This window comes from Acomys minous (genome assembly GCF_964271855.1).
Source record: "Acomys minous genome assembly, chromosome: 7".
In the NCBI taxonomy this organism is placed as follows: domain Eukaryota; kingdom Metazoa; phylum Chordata; class Mammalia; order Rodentia; family Muridae; genus Acomys; species Acomys minous.
Genome location: NC_140488.1, coordinates 80085217 through 80110398, shown reverse-complemented (window position 1 = coordinate 80110398; position 25182 = coordinate 80085217). Strand labels below are relative to the sequence as shown.

At 39.9% G+C, this 25182-nt stretch overlaps 1 protein-coding gene across 2 annotated transcripts in view; it reads right to left on the bottom strand.

The window, feature by feature from the left end:
- ARHGEF9 (Cdc42 guanine nucleotide exchange factor 9) overlaps positions 1 to 23601 on the bottom strand; it is a 156043-nt gene extending 132442 nt beyond the window's left edge. Inside the window, exon 1 of one of the 2 annotated variants that reach the window (XM_084789347.1) lies at positions 23201 to 23601. In XM_084789347.1, the coding sequence (XP_084645473.1) occupies positions 23201 to 23230 (30 nt within the window). In that variant the 5' untranslated portion in view covers positions 23231 to 23601. The remainder of the gene's footprint in view (positions 1 to 23200) is intronic. The other variant, XM_084789351.1, reaches the window with a different exon arrangement.
- Between the last annotated feature and the right edge of the window lie 1581 nt (positions 23602 to 25182).

Genomic DNA, 25182 nt, shown 5'->3' with positions numbered 1-25182 from the left:
GGAGGGGGAACCCAGAAACAAAAACTACGCAACAAACTCATTTCCCAGACTCCATTGTAGCCAGCATTGTGAATGTAATAATAGAAAATGATGAGACAGAAAGCTATATCATCACTACTTGAACACCATGGTGAGGACCTGGGGCAGAGGGGTGGGGGTGGGGGCTTGTTAACACAGATTCTAGTGTGATTATCTCTGTACTTTTTGTGAACCAGAGAATGGGCCATTTTTATTTATCTAGAAGATATGATGAGATACTACTCAATAGTCAACAATGACAGTTTCTTGATTTGAAGACAAAGTAGAGCACGCTAAGAGTCCTTGATGCCTAACCCACCCCCACCCTCTTGTGACAGAGGTAGGAACTACTCTGATAAGGTTCTGGGATTCAATCTTGAACCTTCAGCCCAACCTTTGCCTTTCCACTCCATCTACCAATTTTGTAAGCCTTTGATTTTCTATATTAAGACACCTTCAGCTGAAAACTAACATGATTTGACTCTTCCAGCTGAGACTCGACTTATGTAAGTCTCTGGCTCTAATGTCTTCAGTGGTTCCCCACTGCTCTTAATGGCAAATTCTATAGCATGACATACAATGTCCTGCCCACATGGTATTCTTTGACCTCTTAAACCTCAGCTTTTACCAATGTCCTTTCATTTTCTATTCTGTAGCTACAGAGGACCTACAGCAGTTCTGGTACTCTACCAGGTTTTCTGGCTTTACAAGCCTAGGTAAATTGTTGCCATCTTCCCATTCCGTACTTAGAAGCTCAGTTCAGATGTCACCTCCTCCAATCTAGGCTTTCTCTGACCATGCTTTCTTCCCCCACATTCATCTCAGTGTCTAATATCTATCAAGTACCTCATAAACATTTGTTAAATGCAAGAATGTTGCCTTCATCCTCCAGTCTCCACTCAAGGAGTCCTATCTTCTAACCAGATAGACAAGGCCTTGTGGGATCATAGGGAAAATCAAAGCTTTCATATATCAGCAAAGAGTGCTCTTAACCTCTGAGCCATCTCTCCAGCCTCTCTGTGCCACCTCTTAGCCCTTTAGCTTGTTCTTCTCTTAAAAATCTTGTTATGACCTAAGCTATTACACAATTCTTTGCTTATTGATTTATTGTTTCCCTTTTATAAAATTTAAGCTCCTTGATGACAGAGACTATTTTCTTAACTTCTGTACTCCCAGCATCTAAAACAATGCTTAGTCAATGCCAGCCTGGTCTAGAAAGAGGGTTCCAGGATACTCAGGGCTACATAGAGAAACCTTGTCTTGAAAACAGAATAACAACAACAAAAAAAAACTAAAACTAAAAAATAAAACAATGTTTAGCATACAACAAATAACATATTTAATGACTGAATAACTAAGTGAACAAATGACCAAATGGATAAAGGATAAAATACAGGACTCTTGACTCAAAGTAGGGTACAGAGGAAGTCCATCATAGAAAGCATTCTCAGCTCTAGCCTTTGAATACCAACCTCTGCTTCACAGCCATGTCCATCCCCTTTTCAGGCCTTGGATAGTAAAAAAACTCCACAAGGAAATAAAAGACCCAGCCTACAGGCTGTGAATTGAGGTACTTCCCCAGTTTTCTGTTCCCTGGTGGCCACTAGGAGGTCTTTCTTCAGGAAATGCTTCCTATACCGCCCTCCTGTGGCCAACAAGCATGAATAAGCATCTGAATAAATACATATGAACAGCAATTTCCTCCTGTTCCTTTGCTTAGATCTATTTCAATCCTATTTCACATTTATTTTTGGCCAATTTCAGTTCTATTTCAAAAAAGCTTGTAGGCCAGGCCATCTGTCTCTACTCAGGGTACAGAGAAGTCTTGTTAGGAAAGAATAGTAAAGATCCAAAAGGCTTGCAGAGGAGAGACAACAGTTCTTTTTAGGATTATGATCTTTCTGGGGCAGCCAAAACCATATTTGTATTAATTCAAGACTGAGATGGACAATGAGTGCATCTGTCAACATCGGAACCCAGTGTTTCCTGTTGGAACCTAAGCTCGTAGATAACTCCATTCTTGGTTCTCACGACTCATTCACTACAACTCTTTAATGTTCATGCCTGATTTTTATTTGCAGGCTTCATTTCAACTCTAAGTCATTGGATAGACATTTATGACACAAAATACTCACCATCAAATTAAGTTTAGAATTTTTCTTATAAGAGATACTAAGCAAGAATTACATAAAAGACAGGAAATTGAGGTGAATATGATCAAAAGTTGTATAAAAGTCACAAAGAATTAATAAAATGCTTTAAAATAATTGTGTAAATAAGTAGTTAAATAGGCATATTATGTAAGTAAGCTGAAACTGGGCTATGAGGAAGACAATTAGTTCATCTGGAGAGTTTTCAGGAGCTGGATTATGTGTGAAGGAAGCTAAGGAACTGGGCTTGAAATTTTACATAGCTCACAGAAGCCCAAGACAGTTTTGCAATGATATCCTGAGTGAAACTGTCAAGAGAAGGTTAGATACCCCCAAACTTGGTAAAAAAAAAAAAAGATGTATGTAAGGTAGTGCTTTATGGAAATCCACAAGCACCCAGCTAAAACTGCTGAAGTTCTCTGTCAACTGATAGGAACAGATCACAAAGATTTAGTACATTGAAGCAGAAGGGTACAAACAGCCTAAGTGTCCCTCAGTAGAAGAATGGATAAAGAAACTGTGGTACATATACACTATGAAATACTACTGAGCTATTAAAAACAAGGAATTCCCAAAATTTGTGGACAAAGGGATTGAGCTAGAAATGATCATAATGAGTGAGTTAACCCAGAAGCAGAAAGACTCAAATGGTATATACTCACTTATATCTGCATACTAGCCCAAGGGGCATGCCCCATGAAAGCCTTCACTTACCAGGAAACTGGGACAGAGGGGAGGACATCCTATTGGGACTCTAGATGAGAGAAGCATGGGAGAATAGCAAAGTAGAAGGATCCAGAGGGTCCTAGAAACCTACAAGTAGAACATTATGATAGGCAGATTTGGGCCCAGGGGTCCCACTCAAACTATGGCACCAGCCAAGGACAATACAGGCGGTAAACTTTAAACCCCTACCCAGATCTAGCCAATGGACAGAACATTCTCCACAGTTGAGTGGAGAGTGGGGTATGACTGTCACACGTACTCTGGTGCCTCACCTTTGACCATGTCCCCTGGAGGGGGAGACCTGGTGGCACTCAGAGGAAGGACAGCAGGTTACCAAGAAGAGACTTGATACCCTATGAGCATATACAGGGGGAGGTAATCTCCCTCAGGAACAGTCATAGGGGAGGGGAATAAGGGGAAAATGGGATGGAGGGAAGAATGGGAGGATACAAGGGATGGGATAACCATTGAGATGTAACAAGAATAAACTAATAAAAAAAATTTTAAAACGCAGAAGGGTACAAAATAGTATGTTTGATGTTTGATCTTTTGGGTAAAAAAGAAGAGGTATAGGTTTACTCTGCTTATATCTTCATTTTAATATTCTAAAGATTTACATAAAAAGCTGGTGGCCTACTCTATAGCAGGTGGAGAAACAATACCAACTTACTCATTTTTATAGTTTGATTTTGTTTGACCACATGAATATATTATTTATTCAAAAGTTAAATTTAAGAATTGTTAAATTTGCTGATTAGCCTCCTCAGCAACTTAAGTGCCCCTCTTCCCTGTCTCTCTAGCTCAATATTTCACTAGGAAAAATCTAGACTTGAAACAGTATATATTAATGGTTAAGAATACAAACTTTAGGGCTGGGGAGATGCCTTAGTTAGTAAAGTGCTTGTCATCAAGGAATAAGGATGCGAGTTCTGTTCCCCAGCACTCACATAAAATGCTGGGTTTGGTAGTGTGTATCTGGAAATCTATTACTAGGGAGGCAGAGACAGAAGGACTCCTGGAGCTTGTTTGCCAACTAGTATTCATGAATGGGGCATCTCCAGCCTCAGTGAGAGACCCTGTCTCAAAAAGGAAAATGGAATGCACTAGAGGGAAAACCTCAACATTGACCTCCAGAGCCATCTTCTGCGATTCAACCTTGCTTCTTCTATTTACTATTAATTACACAACCTTTAAGTGAGCTATTTAATGTCCTTGGCTCTTATTTTGCTCATCTTTAAAATAGAGAGAGTAATATAGTATCTGAGTATCCTTTCTGAGATTCATTCTAAGCAAGCAGTACAGCTACAGTCACTTTTATGTCTCATCTGCAGAGCAGGGAGATTATTATAGTTGTTTGTCAAGGTTTAGTGATAGCACACATGTGAACCATCACTAAACCCTGAAACACTTAAAAGAAATGTGAAACACTTAAAAAAATTTCTGACATATAAAACTGTAGTAAATGCTAGTAAATAATATTATTTAAAGATCTGAATACAATCTCTGCCCTTAACTTCAAGCAAATAATTTATTCTCAGAGCTTCAATTTCCTCATCTATAAATAGAAGACCCAAATAATACCTGCCAAAGAGATAATGACACAATGGAGCTAAACATGCTCTATGGAATAAAAGAAATCCAGCTAGCATTGGCATAGTAGAAAAACAGGGCTTTGTGCTAAATGAAGATGCCAGTTGTTCAAGGTTCTCCACTCTAACCTCCAGCATTCAAAATGAGGTTACCACTAAGAGACAAATGACAGACAATAAGTCAACTATATAAGCATCACAAAGTGAATCTCCATTCTTGGCTCCCAAAAGCAGTCAACAACAAGGACTACACAACAGTGACTGCCATGCCACTGACAGATGATACAAAGTGTTTGCCTCAAACTATTCCTGTTTCTAGGAGGTGCTTAGGCTTAATGCTACCCCAACTTCCTTTAACTGCTTATGAGAGAGAGGCGGGGGGCGAGGAGAACAAAAGGCTCATATACCCACCTGATTCAAAAGTGGGAAAAAGTTACTTAATTAGGACCATCACTTCTCTAGATCCTAGCAATCTGCTTTTACACTTTCACATAAAAGGCCCTTGCATATACATTTCTGCTTTTTACCTCACAGTGGCCGGAGGAGTCATTCTCCTTTTATAAGGAGTAGGAATATGACTTACCACCTCGGCTCCCCACTGTTTCATGGAATTGGAAAGAACAATAGATTAAAAGCCAGAAAAGACAGCTGTAGGAAACATGCTTTAGAATCTATACATTTGGGATTTGAAAAGACTCGACTATCAGGGTCAAACATAGAACCGAAGTTTCCACCCATGCAAAAACTGATGCTTCTTCTGGTTTCAATAAAAAATGTTCCCAACAAGCTCATCACGTTAAATGCTTGGTCCCCAGCTGGTAGCACTATTTTGGGAGCTGATAGAATATCTAGGAGGTGGAACCTAGCTAGAGGCATGCCTTCGAAGGTCATTCACTTCTACGCTTTTTTCATTCTACTTTTTGTCAACTATGAGATATGCATCCTCCTCTCACTCATATTCCTGCTACCATGATATTCTGCATCAAGACCTCAGAATCAATGGAGCTAGAGGATGGTGCCCCCTAAAACCCTGAGTGAAAATAAACCTTTCCTCTCTGAAGTTGTTTCTGTCAAGTATCTAACATGGTGATTTATACAGCAGAAAAATAGAAAACTATCCCCCAGAATAACTAGCTGCGCCTTATATTTAAATAGACTATTGTGTGCCTGCAAGATGCCTCAATACATAAAATACATGGTGCCAAGAATGGCAGATTGACTTTGATCCCCTGGATGCAACGTTGAAAGAAGAAACCTGACTTCTGCAAATTGTCTTCTGACTACCACACAGGTGTCATGGCATGACCACACATCTATGCACATACACATACAAATAAATGAATAGACAGATAAATTATACACAGAATATTTTTAAAAAGAATTGCATCTTCCTAGAAACTATGACCTTTTATTGTGTACCAGTTTTGTGGCGATCTTGTGAAGGAAGTACAGCAAGAAATAGGAACCTAAAATTGTAACTACCCACACACAAACTGTTTTATCCTTTGCCCTGTTCTATTTTTTCACTCCTTAGTTCTTAGAACTCACATAATTTTTAATTTGTTTTCACTTTACCTTTTAAAGTTTTTGTCTGTTTTATCCACTGCACAGTACCTAGAATAGTGCTTGCTACATAGCAGATGCTCAATAAATATTACTGAATGTATAAATAGATAAATTTTCACATTTTGGGGGAGTGTGCTGGACAGCAGAAAACCTCATTTTGCATATAGATAAACTGGAACCTGGAGGCCTTAAGCAATTATTCCAGGAAGAATTTCTAAAGCTTCCTGTCTTAGCTTATTGCCCTCACTTCACTGCATATCTGGTTCAGTAGCATTTCACCTGTGCCCAAAAATAAAATTCCTGCAAATCCCTTTGCCCTCTGTTGAGCTAATTCCAGGTTTGGTGACTACAAGTAACCTAAGGCTTTCCCTTTTCATCATCTCACTCATCCATTCTATAAACATATAAAAAATGTCTACTTATACAACAGTCAAAATCACTCTGCCACAGCAAATTGCTTCTATATATGTACATGCACACACCACTTTACATGTGCACACAGACAATTGCCTTTACATATATACACATGCAGACAGAGAGGGGGGGGAAGGGAGAGAGAGGGGAGCATCTCACAAACACTCAAATGGTCATTCTGAAAGTTGTGTGCCACAGGCCTGACTCTGGATAGGTTTTGAAACAAATACACGGTGCTTATTCTGTTGTAGCTTCTCACAACAGAGATCAAACGGTATAGTGATGGTGGAAGGGCAGGAACGAAATTTATTCAGTTCCATAATTAAAAAAAGCAGAGACCAAACATCTCAGGTCTGACTTTAAAGGTATGAACATGAGCACTTTTACAACTTAGAACAGTGGTGCTGCGATCATTGGTCAAACAGTATTCTAGGTAGTTTGCTGAAAGTGTTGTTCTAAATTCTGAACTCTTCAGCCTAGCTACCTTGATCATCATATCCATGATGATATGAACCAATTTTTAAAACTGAATCTGTTTCTCACCATCCCTTGCCCCTCTCATCTCCAGAGAAGCCTAGATAATAAGAAAACGGAAACATTAAAAGATGTAAATGATTGGCCCAAATTACACAGCTCATCAAGGGGAGAAGCAGAAATTTCAACTCCAGCACTATTTTTACCTTGTCCTATAGTGAATCCAGTAGAAAGCCCCTTTGATTCCATCTTTGAAATTAGTTTCAATCTGTCCTTTATTCAATTCTACTATTTCTGCATTGGTCTTTCAACTGAGCTTCACTTCTCTGCCTTCACCTCCTCAATTCATCCTGTATATAGCCTATAAAAGTCATCTTCTGCAATCATAAAGTCACACCAAGTAATATTTAAGCACTCTGTATTGCCCTGAAATGAAAAAGTGTTTGTTACATGCCCAGGACTACCATGCACACTCTGGAATATGTTAATTCCCTTAATGTGTGCAGTATCTCTATGGACAATATCAAGGCAATGAAAGACTAGGTTACATGATAAAAGACACATAGCTAAGAAATGATCCAGTTAGAATCTGAATCCAGGCGCTCTAGTTCTGGAGCCCTTACTTTTGGCCACTTAATCCACACTGCCTTTAAGTATAGCCAATATACATCTTCTCTAAGCTTACACAGTCCTGTGTGAGATGATACATGCTCAATTGCTTTCCTATTTTCTACTCACCTCCCTCTTGCCCTGGATTCTGGTCACAATGGTTTTTCCATAGCATGTCACACCGTATCAGCTGGATGGCCTTTGCGTATGCTATTCTCGCTGCCTTTTCTCAGCTCAGAAGCTTCACTGTCTCTCTTGTTTTCTTTCTTTCAATCCGAATGCGTCAAGATGTTGTTTTTTTTTTTCTCAAACTCCCTACACAGCTGAATCAGTTTAAATGTCACTTTTTTTGGTGTGCCCGGCAAGTGCTTTAATAGGCTATCACCATCATGCCAATAGGACCTCTTAGAGACAGCTTAATGCATTTCTGTCCCCCATTTTGTGCTTTCTATTAGTTAATAGCTTAGTCACTCACAGAACTAGTCATGTTCTACAATGCCCACGCTGTGTTACTCATTTTCATCAGTGTGACAAAATCCTGAGCCTTGTTGGGCTCTCTTCAAACAGAGAATCCAGGAAGCCTTTGTATGCAGGAAGAAGGATTATTTCTTATAAATTAATTACCGCTGGCTCTCTGCACATTTGAAGAAGAGGAATTTCAGGTCTGCTCTTCTAACATCTGACTTCAGAGCAGGAGAAAATATTTTACCCTCTCCACCAAATTTTGTGTCCCCTGTCGCCTATCAAGAATAATATGTGTCCCTCATACAGGTAAAGATTAGCATTGTTTACACAGTCCTTTTTTGGCTATAGTCAACTTACTCATGTGATTCCCATAGCACAGTGGAAAGACAAGTGAGGCTGTGGGACAGTTTAATATGTTACTGTGTCTTTTGTATAGGGTGCCTGAAGTTTTGGCTAAATGTCATTTCAGGTTTGTCTGTGAGGGTATTTCTGCATGTAATTAATATTTGAATCAGCAAATAAATAAAGCACACTGCTCATTCTGATGTGTGTGTGTGTGTGTGTGTGTGTGTGTGTGCGCGCTCCTCATATAATCAGTTGAAGACAATAACCCAGCTGACTATTGGACTAAAACTTCTGAAACTATCAACAAAAACAAATCCTTCCTCCCAAACAGCTGAGAAGCACACCAGAGCATTCAGAAGCTATTTCTATGGCATATTATTTCATATATTTTTTGTTTTGTGCTGTGTCTTCTGTTTAGAATGTCTTGCACATCACCTACAATTCCTAGCAATCTATCGCACACCAACTCTGCTATCTAAGAAGTGTAAAGGTATCATTTTAACACGTCTTTTAGTCAAAGTACAGTCCACTGAAATCTTGCACTCCTATACTTCTATAATTATCTGCTTGATACTTCTTGTAGAATTTAACCCAAGTTGAGTTTCCTTCTTCTCTATTCAATTAAACCACCTTAAAGGGCTAAAGACATGGCTCACTGGTTAAGAGAACTTGCTATTCATGCACAGGACCTAGGTTCAGTTTAGAGCACCCATAGGGAAGTTCATAACCATCTGTAACTCCATTTCCAGGTGGTCTGGCACCCTCTTCTGGCTTCTTCGGGCACACAATGGTGTACATACATATATGCACTCATATTCATAAAAATATATACATCAATTCATCCATCGGTCCCTATGTGCTGCTTCCACTATCCCACTCCATACCCAGACTTCCCACATCCTCCTTAAGGGTTTAGCCCCACAAGTGTAGTCTTCACTCCTCATCAGGGAAACTTCTCTTTGCAACAGACAGAAGGCCACTACAAAAAACCCAAAATGAATCCAAATACAAAGTGTGGAGCCCAGTCCCAATGGATACATCTACAAACCACTCCCACAGCTAAGGCTCAAAGAACATTGTGGATAAAGGGGCAGAAAGAATGTAAAAGTCAAAAGGTCAGAGTTTGCTGCTGTGAGACTGTGTCTCCAATGAATGCCAGAAGCTACTACACCCATCCAGTCTCACCAACATCACTACTCAAATGTGAGCTGAACAAGCTGAACAAAGTGGAAGAGGCAAAGACCACAAGGTCCCAACCCTACAAAAAGAACTATAGGCAACGGAGGAAAGCTGCCAATGGGAGTAGTGGTATTCTCCAGGGAAGAAGACATCAATTGGTTATCCAGAAAGAAATAGCCTTAAAACATACATACAAGTAACATTATATAGACTGAGAATGTTTTATTTAGGTGTGTGTGTGTGTGTGTGTGTGTGTGTGTGTGTGTGTGTGTGTCTATACACATAGTGCATGTAGCAACAATTAATGAAAAAAGAGGCCATGAATTTAAAGGAGAACTGGGAGGAATAGGTGAGAGGGCTTAAAGTAAAGAAAGGAAAGGGAGAAATGCTGTAATTATACTATAATTTCAAAAGTAAAAAAGTGACTATAGGACTAGTTCTGAATGAATGGATGGACAAATAAGTAAGTAAATATTCAAATTTTTATCACATGAAGACATAAATCATGTTTTGATTGGTCTTAGACATCATAGCCGCTTGATAAACATTCATTTTCTTTTAAATAGTCTATTAAAATCCATCACACGACAAATCATAGCCTGAGTACTTTAAAAACAACAAAATATGTACAAAAACATTTTAAGTAAAGGGAGTTATCTGTGTCTGTACTTTCTCTTACAAGTTCACAAGGGCATGTCACCTGGCAGTACTAATTGGACTCAGTGAATTTAAAAATGAGTACATGAAGTTGGGAGGGGCTTTCTAATGGAGAGAATGGGTCTGAGTATGATCAACACAAATGGGGTCTGGAGAGATGGTTCAGTGGATAAGAGCGCCACCTGTTCTTCCAAAGGTCCTGAGTACAATTCCCAGCAACCACATGGTGGCTCACAACCATCCATAATGTGATCAGATGCCCTCTTCTGGTGTGCAGGTGTACATGCAGACATAACATTGTATACATAATAATAAATAAACCTTTTTTTAAAAAAGGTAAAAAATGCACTGCAACATTGTTGCTAGTCAGTGTTAACAACTGCAAGCCTAATTGGCCATCTATATGAGTCACAAAAGAATCTATTTCAACCATACAAAATGAGGCTCTCTCTGTAGCAATAGACAAAAATCTTCCAAAACATGTACTTAATTAAAAAGAGGGAAATTCTAAAATTGCTATGTGTATGAAGTAAAGTGTGAGTGTGTGTGTGTGTGTGTTTACACACACATATGTACTTGTAAAGGCAAAGAATGTCTCTTCATGAATACCCAAGAAATTGCCTCTGAGTAAAGCAACAGAGTAACAGATTTGAGCAAAGAAGGGAGACATACTATTCATCACATTATGAGACAATGTTTCATTCTACACTCAAAGCTGACTTAGAACCCGCTGTGTAGCTAAATTTGCCATGACCTTGGAGTGCTCCTCCTGTCTCAGTGTCATGAGCACTAGAATTATAGGCATGTACCACCACACACAACTCCTTTATTTTCTTAAATCTGTACCCTGCAGAGGCATTAGCCTATTCAAAATGAAGGGCATTTTTGTCCTGCATCTATGATATAGGAAAGAAAACATACTTATTTGTTATTAAGTATTTACATGTCAATTTTGGACCTTCTCCCTTTTTAAATTAAGTATTATCCTTGGAGATTTTTTAATATTACTACTTATAGAGAACCCCATTTTGTATGGTTCAAAGGGACCCTGAGGAATATAACATGACTAGTCAGTTATTCCTTGCATATGAAGCTGATTTTTCCAAGCCAAGTGACATGGCTTTTGACTCTCAAGGAAATGTAAAATATTTATGTAGTGTTTCATCTGTGCTAGGCACTGTTCAAGGTGCTTTGTATGTATATTTATTTTTCTTTACAACTACACTTAAAATATGAATGTATTATAACTATATTCTCAAATGTGAAGGTAAATATACCAAGGAGTAAAGTGAGATGCCTAAGACCATGCAAACAACAAAGGGCTAGAAGAAACAGTCGATTATAGGGAACCTGAGACTTGTATCTTAACCATTATACTATGTCACCAATTCTAAGGTTGAAGCTAGAAGATTGTGTATGCTATATTGTTAGAACCCAGAAGTTAACAATTGATCGATAAATTACTAGATAGATATATAAATAGATGGGTGGGTAGAATGGCTATGTGTATAAGTGAGATGTGTTTGAAGAGGGCGGATAATAAAATGAGGGGTACAAGGGTCATGGGAGGGTGGCTTGTATATGAAGTAAAAATGTTTACCATCAGATAGATGAGCATTTGATATTGGATACTATCATTTCTTTAAAGTTGAGAAAGGGGATTAAATTATCTATCCTTGTTTCCAATTTGGACTATATTATAAGCTCTCAGAAGACAGGGATACACTTCAGTTTCTTTCGCTGCCATATCTCTATAGTCCAGAAGAATGCTTTACCCATAGTATATATCCAGTCAGTAACTTTTGCATTAGGTTACAAACTAACAAATCAACAAACAAAGACAGATAGAAACACTTTGTAAGGACTAACGTGAAGACTGCTTGAGATAGCTTTTGGTACAACTAGTACTTAACTGGCAAGCTTCTCTTCTTTTGGCTCTAATGAATTTATCTCACTGAAAATGCACTGCCAATTGGGGCCGTACTTCTGTACATTCATGATTTTCATGATTTTGTGGTCCTGGGTAAAGACCCTTTCTCACCAAACCTAAGTTCACAATCTATAAATGAGCAATATTTAAGCATGTTGTGTTGCAGCTATGGAGAATGCAAGATAGACAAAATCGTCTTTTCTCCAAAATCTTAATCTATGATTCAACACATCAAGTAAATGACATGATGGGATAAATTGAAGAGAAAGATTCAGACCCCAGTCTGTCCCTTCTCCATCTTTCTAAGGCATATCCACAGAAACTATGTAGCTTTACAGCAAGAATTTTTCTGCGAAGGACCAACTATTAAGCATTTAGGCATCATGGGCCTTCTGAACACTGTCTTAACTACCCAACTTTGCTTAAATAGCCATATAAAATAAGTTATGGCTATGGTTCAAATTATGCTTATAAGCCCTGAAATTCAAGTTTCATATAATTTCATTTACTTATGCCACCAAATATACCTGTTTTGATTTCCCCTAAGTATTTTTAAAAATGCAAAACTCATTCTTAACTTATGAACTAAACTGGGCTGGCAGACTACAACAGTGCCAGTCTCTGGTCTATGATTTGGGCAAAAGTTGACCATAATACTCCTGGTGGTCTGGAAGCAACAAGAGCACTCTAGAAGGCAAAGCCTACAGTGTTGCCCTGGAAGTTCTGAAATTAGACAACAAAATTGCTTGGAATCAAGACAAAAGGGTCAGAAATAAAAGGGCCAAAGATAAAAAAAGCAAAATTCTCTACTCTGTAATAGGCTATAGGCTTTCCCCAGGATCATGTCCAATTTACGAAATAAGGGCACACTGGAGGAAAGAATATTTCTCACTCCTTAATGAGAGAAAGCCAGCCTCCATCCAAGGATCTCAGGCTCTAGTCAAACCTTAAAAGGGACAAATGGCTCTAACTCTGTTCCTGGACTATGAGGAGCCTAATGAAGCCCCTCTCCTTTTTAGGACTGACGAGGCCCTGAGAATATATAAAGTCCCACAGTCTTCAACTCTGTGCATGAGCCTCGTGCCATCTTAGATACGGTCAGGATCAAGATTATTTTCTTTTAGCTACCGCCCTAATTTTTCAGCTCAAGTCACCTCCTCTGGCATTCAACCTTCAAGTCCCCAGCCTTCCTCATGAGTATTGATGACAAGTCTCAAGCACCTCAGTTTGCACCCCCCTTTTTCCCTTTTTTTTTTTTTTTTTTGGTTTTTGAGACAGCCTTGGCTGTCCTGGACTCACTTTGTAAACCTGGCTGGCCTTGAACTCACAGTCATGCCCCTGCCTCTGCCTCCCGAGAGCTGGTATTAAAAGTGTGCATCACCACACCCGGCAGTTTCCACCCTTTTTACACTGCATAAGAGACATATATCTCCACACTCATTCCTTTCTTGTCCAATTTAGCTGTAGTATCCCCTTACAGATAGAGATATAGCTAAATCTCAGGTCCATTTAAATCTCTTTGAGACTCTAGAGGCTCTTATGGCATGCTCTTCAAGTCACTGCTAGGCTGCAGAGAGAAAGAAGAGAGTACAAAAAGGCAGCATCAGATTCTCCTTCTGGCAAAAAGTTTTATCAGTGCCAGCAGCATGACAAAGCAAGGTATATTCTTTTCAGGTCACTTACGAGGTGATCAGAAAGGAAAGGTGTTGTGTCATAAGGAATTAAGGAAAGGTCCCCTTCCTTAACCAAATAAGGTCCAATGACCCTAAGTGCTCTGTGGCGTCAACTAGGGACATGGACCTGCAAAGTGCTAATACATTCTTGAGTACACAGTTAGATGAATACTTCTTGAAAACAGCAGACCCATTCAATATGTGACCTGTGGGACATGACATATGAGACATATGGGCTGGGTTAGTATGTGGCAGTGCTCAGGCTGCGTCTGTCTCCAGGCAGCAGAGAGGCTACGTACGATCTTTTCCTACTTGCAGCCCTCTCTATCTATGGCCTAGTTACCCGGAAGGCCTGTTTCAAGAAATGATAGGTTTCCTGCTTATGTGACAAGACAGCTTCCTGTCTTATCATGGCCCAAAGCTATCTGAAACTTCAAAGTCTTCCCTATAATCTCTACTATAGACACCTACATAAATCAACAAATTACATTTAAAAGTCTGGGAAACCTCCATTATTAGGTGATCACTAAAGTACCCAGGGAATGGTGCCACTCCCAGTGGGCTGGTCTCCCTCCCTCAATTTACTTCAGCAAGATAACCACCCACAGACGAGACCAGAGAGACACCACTTCCAGATGATCCTAGATTCCGTGTTATCAATGGCAATTAACCATCACAGACTCTTAAATTTTTTTCTCAAAGGATCCAATGCTCTTTAAAGAATAGGGCTTTAAAGCTTATTGAGACCCTGTAACTCCATGCCACACCTTTGATTTGGCAGTAAAAAGTCAGTTAGATTATACAGAATGCTCTAGGATTTAGGGGCCACAGTTCCTAACCTTTACAATTTCTTGGGACAGAAACCCTCCAGCATTTCCTGATCCTCAATGTTAGACTAAAAGGATGTTTTCCTTTCTATTTTTATCCACCCATACTCTTATTTCCTATTTGCTTTCCTATTTGAGTAGCAGAATATTTCCACTCAAGGATTGTCTTACCTCAGAGCTTTTAGGATAGCCCCCAACTCTTTGGACAGAACCTAGCCAAAGACTAGCCCTCCCTTAAATTTCCCCATAGGAGTAACCTCCCTCAGGATGTAGAAGACTTATTAACCAACCATGAAGACTAACCCACTTCCAATAAAAATACAATCCTAACTTTTTCAAAGTCAGCCTTGGGTGGGTATAGGTTTTCTCATTCAAATCCCCCAAAGTCTCAACCAAACAGAATTAGTGTATTAAATTATCAAAGAATAAATAAAAAATTATTTTTAAAGGCCCTGTTCCTGGAACTTTACTAGCCCCAGGTCCAAGGAACCTTGCCAGATACCATAGTGATAATATTTTAACTCTGGGGACTATTGTCACCAAACAACAACTAAGGATCTTCTTGATCATGGCAGAGTTTTGTAGAACTGGCTTCCCCAGTTTGACCATAAAGTTAAACCTTTCTATGAGGCCTAAAATGTATGAGAGTAGGAGCCAAAAAACTGTATCTCTAAAATGGTATGGACTCTGGATATCCTAAAGTGTATACTTATGGGCTTGCTAGTACTAGTTCTCCCTAGTACTAAACCCTTTTCTCTCTATATACACAAGTGAAAGAAAGTACCACTGAGAATATTAATACACAAACTTTGTGGCCCTCTCAGTGCCCAGCTGCTTGTCTCTCCATTGTGCCCTTCACATACAGCCATGCAAAGGACTAACATACCTACTACTTTCAATGGATATCATTATTAGACAAAGGAACTGCCGCACTAAAACAGAGAAGGCCTCAAAGATATCCACTGTCCTTATAAAACATTGTTCCTCACTTTGAGCTCTTCAGACCCCATAGTCTAACAATGGTCAGCATTTCTTTTTCAGTATCCCTCACGAAGTGACTGAAGCTCTTAAAATTAAGCATCATGTAGTCTGGTACCATCAATCTTCTGGAAATGCAGAAAGGGCTGTTAACCCTTAAGAGATCTCTCTAAGCTTGTGTTCAACACTCAACAGTCTAACCCACTCTTCTCTCAAGTGCACTTTTGTGACCCCACATGACTCCCAATTCTATAATCCACTTCAGCTCTTTCAAAGTCCTTTATGGTCCACTCTTCCTCCAGATAGACGTTTTACTAGACTCGCATGTTTGTTATCTATCTCCATATATTATCACTGAGGCAAATAATCAAGGTTGTCACTGAGTACCAGAATACACACAGTACAAGACTCTCAGAAATAACCTCTTCTCATTAACCCGGGTGACTGAGTCTATCTTAACCCCCCCCCAAAAAATAAAAAGCCATGCAAAGCTAACTGGATTGGATCCTATTAAGTCCTTCTAATGTCTTCAACTACAGTTATGCTATAAGGCCTATCACTATATAATTATCTTAACATAATTAAGACTTTTCCACAAGAAGCTCAAACAACCTATTTTTGGGAGGGAGGATCTTGGAAATCTATCTGTCTGTTCTTCTAGAGAAACCTATAGAAAATCCTTCCCCAGACATCCGCAGACCCCAGTAAGTAGCCAAGGCTCACTCTCACTCTTCCAAGTCCCATGATATACTTTTATAAGCTCTCCATTCTTATTCCTTTGCCATCTTACAGGATCTTACTCAGTTTGGAGAGTTTGTGTTAGATCTGCTTCTACACGGAGACCTGTCCAACTATTCCTGGGCACAGGTCATCACTTCTCTTGAGTTATACTGTATTGGAGCATATTTATTGTCATTTCACTCATATATGTCTGTCTTAAAGCCAACCCTTAACCCCCAAAGAATCATTCCTTTGCCTTTCCTGAATCTAAGGCATTCAAAATCTCACCTAAATATGATTCCTTTGTTAGAATAGCCATGCCATTCCTGCTGTGTCATCTCCTGACATTCTTCTCTTATAGTTACACATCTCCTGGCTGAATAACTCCCAGAGAGTCTCAAAGGAAGGACTCTGACTCTCAGCTCCTATAGAACATTTCTTGTTTGTTTTTGTTGTTGTTTGGTTTTTTTTTTTCATTTAGCTCTGTAATTGGTATTTTTCTGATCACAGGCCATTAAGCTCTCAGGGATTGCCAAATGTTACCACCCAGACCAACACCTGTTTCCCACCACCAAGGACTGATTGACTTTCCAAGTGATGTTATAGTCTTGCCTTCAAACTCTTACAACTATTAACTCCTCCCCTCCAGAATTCTGCTCAAACATTTTATGCTATATAGTCCTATGACTATATGACAGATCAACAATGCCAAGCAGGTCACCAAACACTAATTAACCATTTCATAGTTCTGAATCAATTCCAGAAGACAAGAAATCCTCACCCCTTGTCAATTATTTGGCTTTGCTGATATGTCCATGTTGGGAGTAGATCAAAAAAGTCAAAAATAAACAAAATTCCCCCACTCTCTAGCAGATTGTAACTTCTTTAAGCTAACCCAGTGACTTGTAATGTCTTATGCAAACAATTAGAACTTAATTTCTAATGGCTCCTTGAGACTCAGCTCAAATGGCTAATCTCAAGAAGGACAAGTGATGCCACAAGTATTACTGCCTCACAATAGTGAACTTCCCTCTGGAACTCTTTTCAGATAGATCCCACACAAATGGCCCAGAAGGCAGGACTATGCAGCCTGTAATTTTCTCCTAACTGCTACAAAGGACCCCATTCAGTAATTTTCATTCATATTCATCCCCATACCCCTTATAATGTGCCTGCATGTTCTGTCTGCAGTATGTATTATGGATTAAAACTTTTACAACAATTCTCATCTGGTAAATAATTTTATCCTGACCCTGCACCTTAGGCTCATCATTTCTATCCTGACATTTGGGTCTGATCTAGGTTAGGATGCTGAGAAAAGGAGAAAGTTCAAGTTCTGTTTCCACCTCTCACTTCCCCAGGATGCACACCATTTCAAAATACTTAGCAGTTCATCATATCTGCTGTCAGAGCCTTAACCGTCATAGTACTTCCCAGTCTCCGTTACATTCAATATCTAGATCACCAACTCACTCCTGGATAGTTACAATGCAAGACTGTCCAAACATTAGACTCAACACTCAGACTCAGGCTCAGGCTCTGCTGGTCATCTCCCTTCTCTAGCCAACACCTGCTCACTACTCCATTTTGCATTGCTTTTCTCGGGGAAGAATCTCACCCTCCACTTGGTTTCACACGATTACTCTTGACACTGGAAGCAAAGGAGAAAAAGCAGTATCATGGCCATTTCTCTACTGTCCTCAGTACTATCAGTACAATCTAGTTCGATGCCGCCTCTAATTCTGTACTTCTATAGTAGCAGACATATAGGTAGAGCATTGTGACAGTGACTGCAAGGAATCACCTAATAACCAACTCTTCTTTTCCTTCTTAATATCAGAAGCCCCACTCATAATCTTGGGGTGTACATTTTGCTGACACATGCAAGTTATACTATCATTTAGTGTCCATTGCAGAGCAGAGCAGCCATGACTCAGGTCTTCAGCGAGGTACAAGTAGTATTAAATAGGACTTCTGAGAAGACAGCTGTTAAAAGATACCTGAGTCTTTTCCCTCCTCTCTTGATCTTTAAAAGTGATATTAAGTTTTCTGGGGCTTCAGCACTTTCTGGACCAGGAAGTATTAGATGATATGAATAATAGAGCAGAGAAGTCATTAAAAACTCTCTGAAGCTGCTATACTGGTCCACATACACTTATCTCCTGACTTGTTGTGTGGAAAACTAAAACTTTTTGTGTTTTAAGCCAATGAAGATGAACCTTTGTAATGTAAGGCAGGGTTGAATACTATTAAACTTACAAGTTGGCAATTTCATTTTATCTATGCAAAAAAAAAATACAAATTCAAATGCTATTACTTACAATGCCAAAGGGAATTTGACAAGGAATTAATCTGTAAGAAAGAAATCTGTATCTTTCTCCAAAGCAGAAACAAAATTAATATTGGGCAATAGGAACCAGAGAACCCGTGGAATGGGCAATACAAGTGTATAGTAGCATCTACAGAGTTTTTTTTTTAAGATTAAAAGTCAAGGTATGTATTGTTATCACATAAACACTTTATCACAAAAACCCAAGTTGGTTTTGGCCAGTGTTTTATGAAACCAACAGAGAAGTATACTAGGACATTCCCACACACACACCATTTGGTTCTTTCACTTTGTAAAAGTTAAGAATCATTCAGGGTACTTCTAGGTGCTTATTTAAAATACACGATTACTTTAGTACTATACATTTTGACATTTAAAATGTTAGTTTTAAGGAAACAGCAATACCACAGAGATTATGAAGACAAAGAAAGAGAGCATGATGATTCTGTTATTCTATATGGTCAACTGGAGGTTTGTTTTGTTTTGTTTTGTTTTGTTTTGTTTTTTGTTGTTGTTGTTGCTTTTAAATCTAAAGGAACAAGACAAAGCCAGGTACAAAGTGTAGTATCTTTGTTCAGTTGTTACTCATCTTACTTCACAAATGTGAGAACTCTACCTCATTTCTTTAAAATGAAAGTGCATCGCTCATGTCATTGATTCTTTGAAAATTAAAAAACAACTTATCAAAATGAGTAGTGTTGATGACTGCATTATTATTACATAATTTTGTTGTACAGAGAGGCCTGTTTAAAAATTGACCCACTTTAGATACCATATAAGTTAAGTATACCAAATGTCCAGAACATTAATATTATACTTAATTTTGTTGGACTGTCAGAAATCAAAGAACTAACTTATTGAAATGCTACCTAAAACCAAATCTCTATTACCTACACTATTGGCTAGGATTCCAACTCAGATCTTTCAAATCATTTATTTTTATATGAACCACCCTTGTATGCATATAGCTTGATACCATTATCTCCATGAGCCAAGTCATCATCACTTCTAACTTGAAGTATTGTAAGAGCCTCTTCACAATTCTTGTTCTTACCTCTACTAAAATCTAGCCTCCTGATAAAATATAAGCCAGATCCTGACCCTCATCAGCTCAAAAGTTTCCAATGTCTCTTCATCTCTGTCATATTAATTTTTTGGTTCATCTCTTGGTCTATTTTCTGTCAGATTTCATGCAACATTGTTCTCCACTTACTAATTCCTTATCTCCTGCATTTTGTTTCTTAAACATGCCAGTTGCATTTTCTTCTGGTTGGCCCTTATATCTAGTGTCCTCTTTTAAACATGCATATGGACCTTAAGTTCTTTCATTTCTTTGGCATTTGTGCTTAAACATCCCTTAACCAGGAAGGTTTTAACTGATCTAATATATCCTCCCATTCTCATCCTGTGCTCTATTTTCTTTTTTTTTTTGTTGTTTTTTGTTTTTTGTTTTTCGAGACAGGGTCTCTCTGTGTAGCTTTGGCCGTCCTGGACTCACTTTGTAGACCAGGCTGGCCTCGAACTCACAGCGATCCGCCTGCCTCTGCCTCCCGAGTGCTGGGATTAAAGGCGTGCGCCACCACGCCCGGCTCTATTTTCTTTAGTGCTTAGCACATCTTGCCATATTATATATTTTGTGTGACTGATTTGTTATTTATGATCCAACCCACTAGACTGTAAGCTCCCTAAGAGTAATTTTTAATTTGTTTTTGTTCATTGCTCTTTTTCCTCTGTACCACATCCATGCAAACTCATAATAGAGAGTCTAACATGTTTTAAGTAAACCAATGTCTACAGCAACACCTAGAAGATAAAGGTATGCTATTCATGGGCGAGAATACTAAGAAATATATGAAAGTCAGGCCCTCAACTGTACACTTGTGGCTCTAAGAAGAACTTTCTCCCTATTCTAGACATAATTCTTATTTCAGTGACAATTATCATTTCCAGCAGAATCTATAAATCAGTGTACTGAACAATTTATCATCCAATGTGAACTCACAGTAAACATCTTGTATCCACTAAGAGAGTAACTTCCATAAATTCTTAAACAATATTTTATGAGTTACATGGTAACACCTAAATTAATTTACAACTCTCAAATATGGTTAAAAAATTCAATATGTAGTGTAAATGAAAGAGCCATATTACAAAATGGTGGCTACATCTAATTCTCTATTTTCCCTAATAATCCTTTCTTGTAAACATTTATATTTAAAATTGTTTCATACAATATGTCTTTATCATATTCTCTCCTCAGCTCCTCTTAGGTACTCCCCAACTCCCTACCCACCCAACATCATGTTTTCTGTCCCTCTCAACAAAATCCTCAAAAAATGAAAATAAAATCAAACAAAAAACCAATAAAGCCTACACTGGTTCAAACGAGACTGAATCCCAACCCTGAGAAGGGGACTTGGACATAGAGTCTCAACCCTAACCAAGAAGGTATTTACAGTTGACAGCTGCTGAGAAATAGAAAATCCATTTATTTTTTCCAATAACCTGTCACAAATGGGCATATCAACCATCACTCTAGGGCAAGCCCATGCTCAGGAGTAGTTGGCTTATTAGTTAACTTCTATTCAACATTTACTGGAAGGAATCTTGACGGACATTAATAATCTCATTTAAGGGAGAGAAATCTAAGACCCAATGTATTCTCAACAGTGAATACCATGGTAAAGACTAAAGGTTTTCTGACTCCCTGGACTAAATAATAGTGTGTTGCCCATGCTAAATTCTAGTAAGTGGCTAGGTAACTACTTTTCATCAGAATAGTCACTGCTTTAGTCCCTTAAGATCTTATTATGATGTTTTTCCTCAACAATCAATCTTTAATCACATAGCCTTTGTAAGCTACAGCATTGGCTTCTCTTAAAATTGAGAAAATTTCAAATTCTCCATTACTTTAGTCTTTTTTCTGACCATGGCTCTGAGCTCTGACACATCAATATATTTGCAAGAGAAGGAAACTCTCACCCAGACCCAGCTGCCTTAAATGACAGGGTTAGGGAATTTTCGGACAAATGTTCTAGCATTTGTTCCTACTGAAGGTCTTTCCCATGTCACTCCTCTCTGCATTTCTTAGCACCATCTGAAATGATAATTTGTGGAATATTAAAGAAGGACAGTGAAGGAGAGTCAGGAGACTCAAATTTACCTCCAAAGAGTTTGTGGCCTTGAGCAAATCTGTCCCATTCTGTGTGTCCTTTGGTGTGCTGGCTAGACTCCAAGCACTCTAATATCCTTACCTGCTGTAACTTTTACTGGTTGTACAAACATTTGATTTAGCCTTGTGGGTCCCCAGGGAAGGAGAGAGTCTGAGTAAAGGAACTAGCTAAGTCCTGTATTTAATGGCATAAACTAGCTGTCTTTAAGAACTACTGAAATGGAGAGCCTGAGAAAATCTCGAGGAAGGGAAAAGGGGAGTTCCTTTGAATACATTCCTAGCCCACACCAGATTCTCTCTTTCCTTTTAGAATGGGAACAAAAAAAAAGGAGTTAAATATTAATTTTCGCCCAATTGCTCTTTTCCTTTTGCTGCAGATTGTGGGTGGCAGTGCAGAAGTATGTGCTGACACTGGCATCAGTGCCTGCTGACCCAACCCAACTGCCCTCCAATACCCCTTGTCAGTACTGAATACAAAGTCATTGTGGCCTTCGACTCCCCCCAGTGCCCCTACCCAAGCTTGGACTGTCCCTGTCTGATTCAGAGAAGCATCAAGATTCAGTCACCACTTCCTCTCTGCAAAGGGAAGTCATTTCAAGGTCTCCAGGTATAAAAGAGATCACTATGGCATAAAAATGAACTTAAGATGATGCTAAGCACACACACACACACACACACACACACACACACACAAACAAACAAACAAACAAAAGCACACACTTCTTGCATTGGTGGGGGTCTGCTTGCTTGGTTGAATTCCCATTTAGAAAATGAGGGTTTCTGTAGCCATCTCTCCCTGACAAAGCCCTAAATGTGTATAGGGTGAGACCATCCCAGGCAAGCAAGCTTTGCAGGGCTTTCCCAGATTGCTTCCATCTGGGTGGCTCTGGGCCCTAGAGCTCGCTAGAGGTGACAGGTACATACATCCTAGTTAAGGAGGTCATGCAGCTCTCCTACAATGAATGCTCTTTACAGTCCTTAGGCTTTGTGGCTGTTCCCCTCAACCCCTTGCCAGTCTGCTTGCATCCTGCGAGCTTTATTGCTTACAGAGAGATCCTATGTCAGACCCTTGCTTCTTTGGCATCCCAGCTAACACCTGGTATGTTCCTGGACACTTCACCTAGCCCCCAGTTTGAGTTTACCCCAGGCTCAGAGGGTAGCAGAAATACCTAGGGGGATGGGAGGGGTCTTTATTGGTCTGGCAGGCAAGCAAAGACTCCTAAAATGGCTACAGGAAGCTCACTGGTGTCTGAAGGACAGTGGCGAGGGCGGTGGGCAGAGGTATGGGGGCTCCTGGTGTGGAGGTTAATTCAAGGGATTGGAGGTTGGGTTGGAGGATTAGGGCTCATGCAGGGAAAACTAGAGCTCCGTGCACTCACCATTCCCGATCCGCCTCTAATCCACTGCATGGTGTCCACGAAGTCCAGCTTCTGTGAGGCCGGGTGGCTGGCGCGGGTTGTCGCGGGTTGACTGGGAGGGAGGGCTGGGCTGGAGGAAGCGAGAGCCCCAGCGCCCCCTCCGCCTCCCCTCCTCCGCGCCTCTACAGCCGAATCCCCTCAGCCTGACCTAGCCTTCAGTTAGGTTGTTTCTTGCCGGAGTGCGGGCTGTGCTTCTCCACCCTGCAGCTTCCCAGGGGGCTTGACAGGAAGGAAACACGCAACTGGGGGAGGGGGTCCCAGTGAGCTGCCTTTGTCTTCTTGCAAGGCTTGCAAGCTGAGGGGTTGGATGCAGGCGAGAATATAGGGGAAATAACCTCCGCCAAGGGTAAGGCAGCTGCCACCCTTGCCGGTCCTCCTGCTGCTCTAGATTTATAGGCTGTTTATTGTGGGGGCTTCCTAATTGTGTTATCTCAGCGGAAAGTCTTCTCCAAAAGTTGCAAAAGGAGTTGGGACAGTCCCTAAAAATTAAGATCCTAGCCCACTGAAACCATGTCAGTGAATTTTCATGCCTCTTCCCCCAAGCCCTCCCTCTGTATATTTTCCTGGTGCCCTCTCTCTAGTGTCTAATCTCTGGCGCTTTCATCTGCATTACTTTCACTTCTCAGAATAGCCATGGAAAAGCAAGCGTTATTATCTCCATTGTACAGAAAAATAAAAGGAGGTTTGAAATAGAGAAGGGACCTGTATAAAATAAAGCTCTGACTTTACCCTCTGCAGCAGCTTTCCAAACTTCTTCCAGCTCACTGTGTTCTCTCTCTCTCTCTCTCTCTCTCTCTCTCTCTCTCTCTCTCTCTCTCTCTCTCTCTGTTCCTCCCCCTCTCTCTCCCTATTCCAGTTGTCTCTCTTGCATCTTCAGGAACATGGAAGGTAGTCTAAATGTTGGATGGATTTTCCATTTGTTTACTTGGCTGAGAATGAGAATAGAAACCGACCATCCTTGTGTGGTGCCAACTCTGGGCAATGAAACCCATGCCTGCCTTTTTGCATCTCTTGAGAGTTGTGGTTGTCCACTCCAATCACATCCATAATTACTCTGTATGATCTTTCCAGTAACTCTGTGGGGTGAACAAAATGGAGTTTTAATTACCCACTCGGTTACACGCATGAACACTGAAGACTGAAAGACTTCTCTGCCCAAAGTAACACAGAAAAATAAAAAGAATCCAGGGCCCCTGACTTGCAGGGTAAGCAGAGCAATACTAGAACTGAAAAAACAGGTTACAGCTACAGTGAGAAAGAGTAAAATGTGATATTAGAGAGAAGTTCCTGGAGAATACTGCCATGAAGACATCATTAGCATGTTACACACACAGACTTTTTGACCTCTTCTTGGTAAACCATTTTTTTTATCCAAGCCAATGTTCCAGCCAGACACAGTTGGCCGAAATCTAAAGCTTTGATGTGATCCCAGGCATTGGAGGCATACAAATAAAAGCTCAATTGCCCTTTGCCTGGGATTCTTGAATTAAATGGGGACTTGGCCTGGATAACCAGTCAACTTCCTCCTAAGTCTGGTAATCCTGGTATCAGTGACTCTACAATGTCCTCACTTTCTCTGCCCTTGGTTGTCATTTGTGCTAAGTGTCTTGTGTGTGCCTTCCCTGGCAGCTAGCTTGTCAGCCAGCTCATTAAAATTATCACGCTCTGTAAGAGCTGCAAGTGACTATGCTACCTGCAGGAAGCTTACCAGGAATACCACCAGACCTAAGTCCACTTTCATGCCCACTTAACATTGTCAGTTGAGAGGGATCATTTTTATTTCCTGGTTGTTACCGGTAAAATTGTGCCTGCTTCTGACAAAAATTTAGCTTGAAGTCGAAGCCCTTAATACTACAAAGTGCTACTGTATTTGGTGTAGGATCTTAAAGGGTGTAAATAGGATAAAATGAAACAATCAGAATGGGGCTTCATCCAATATTTCT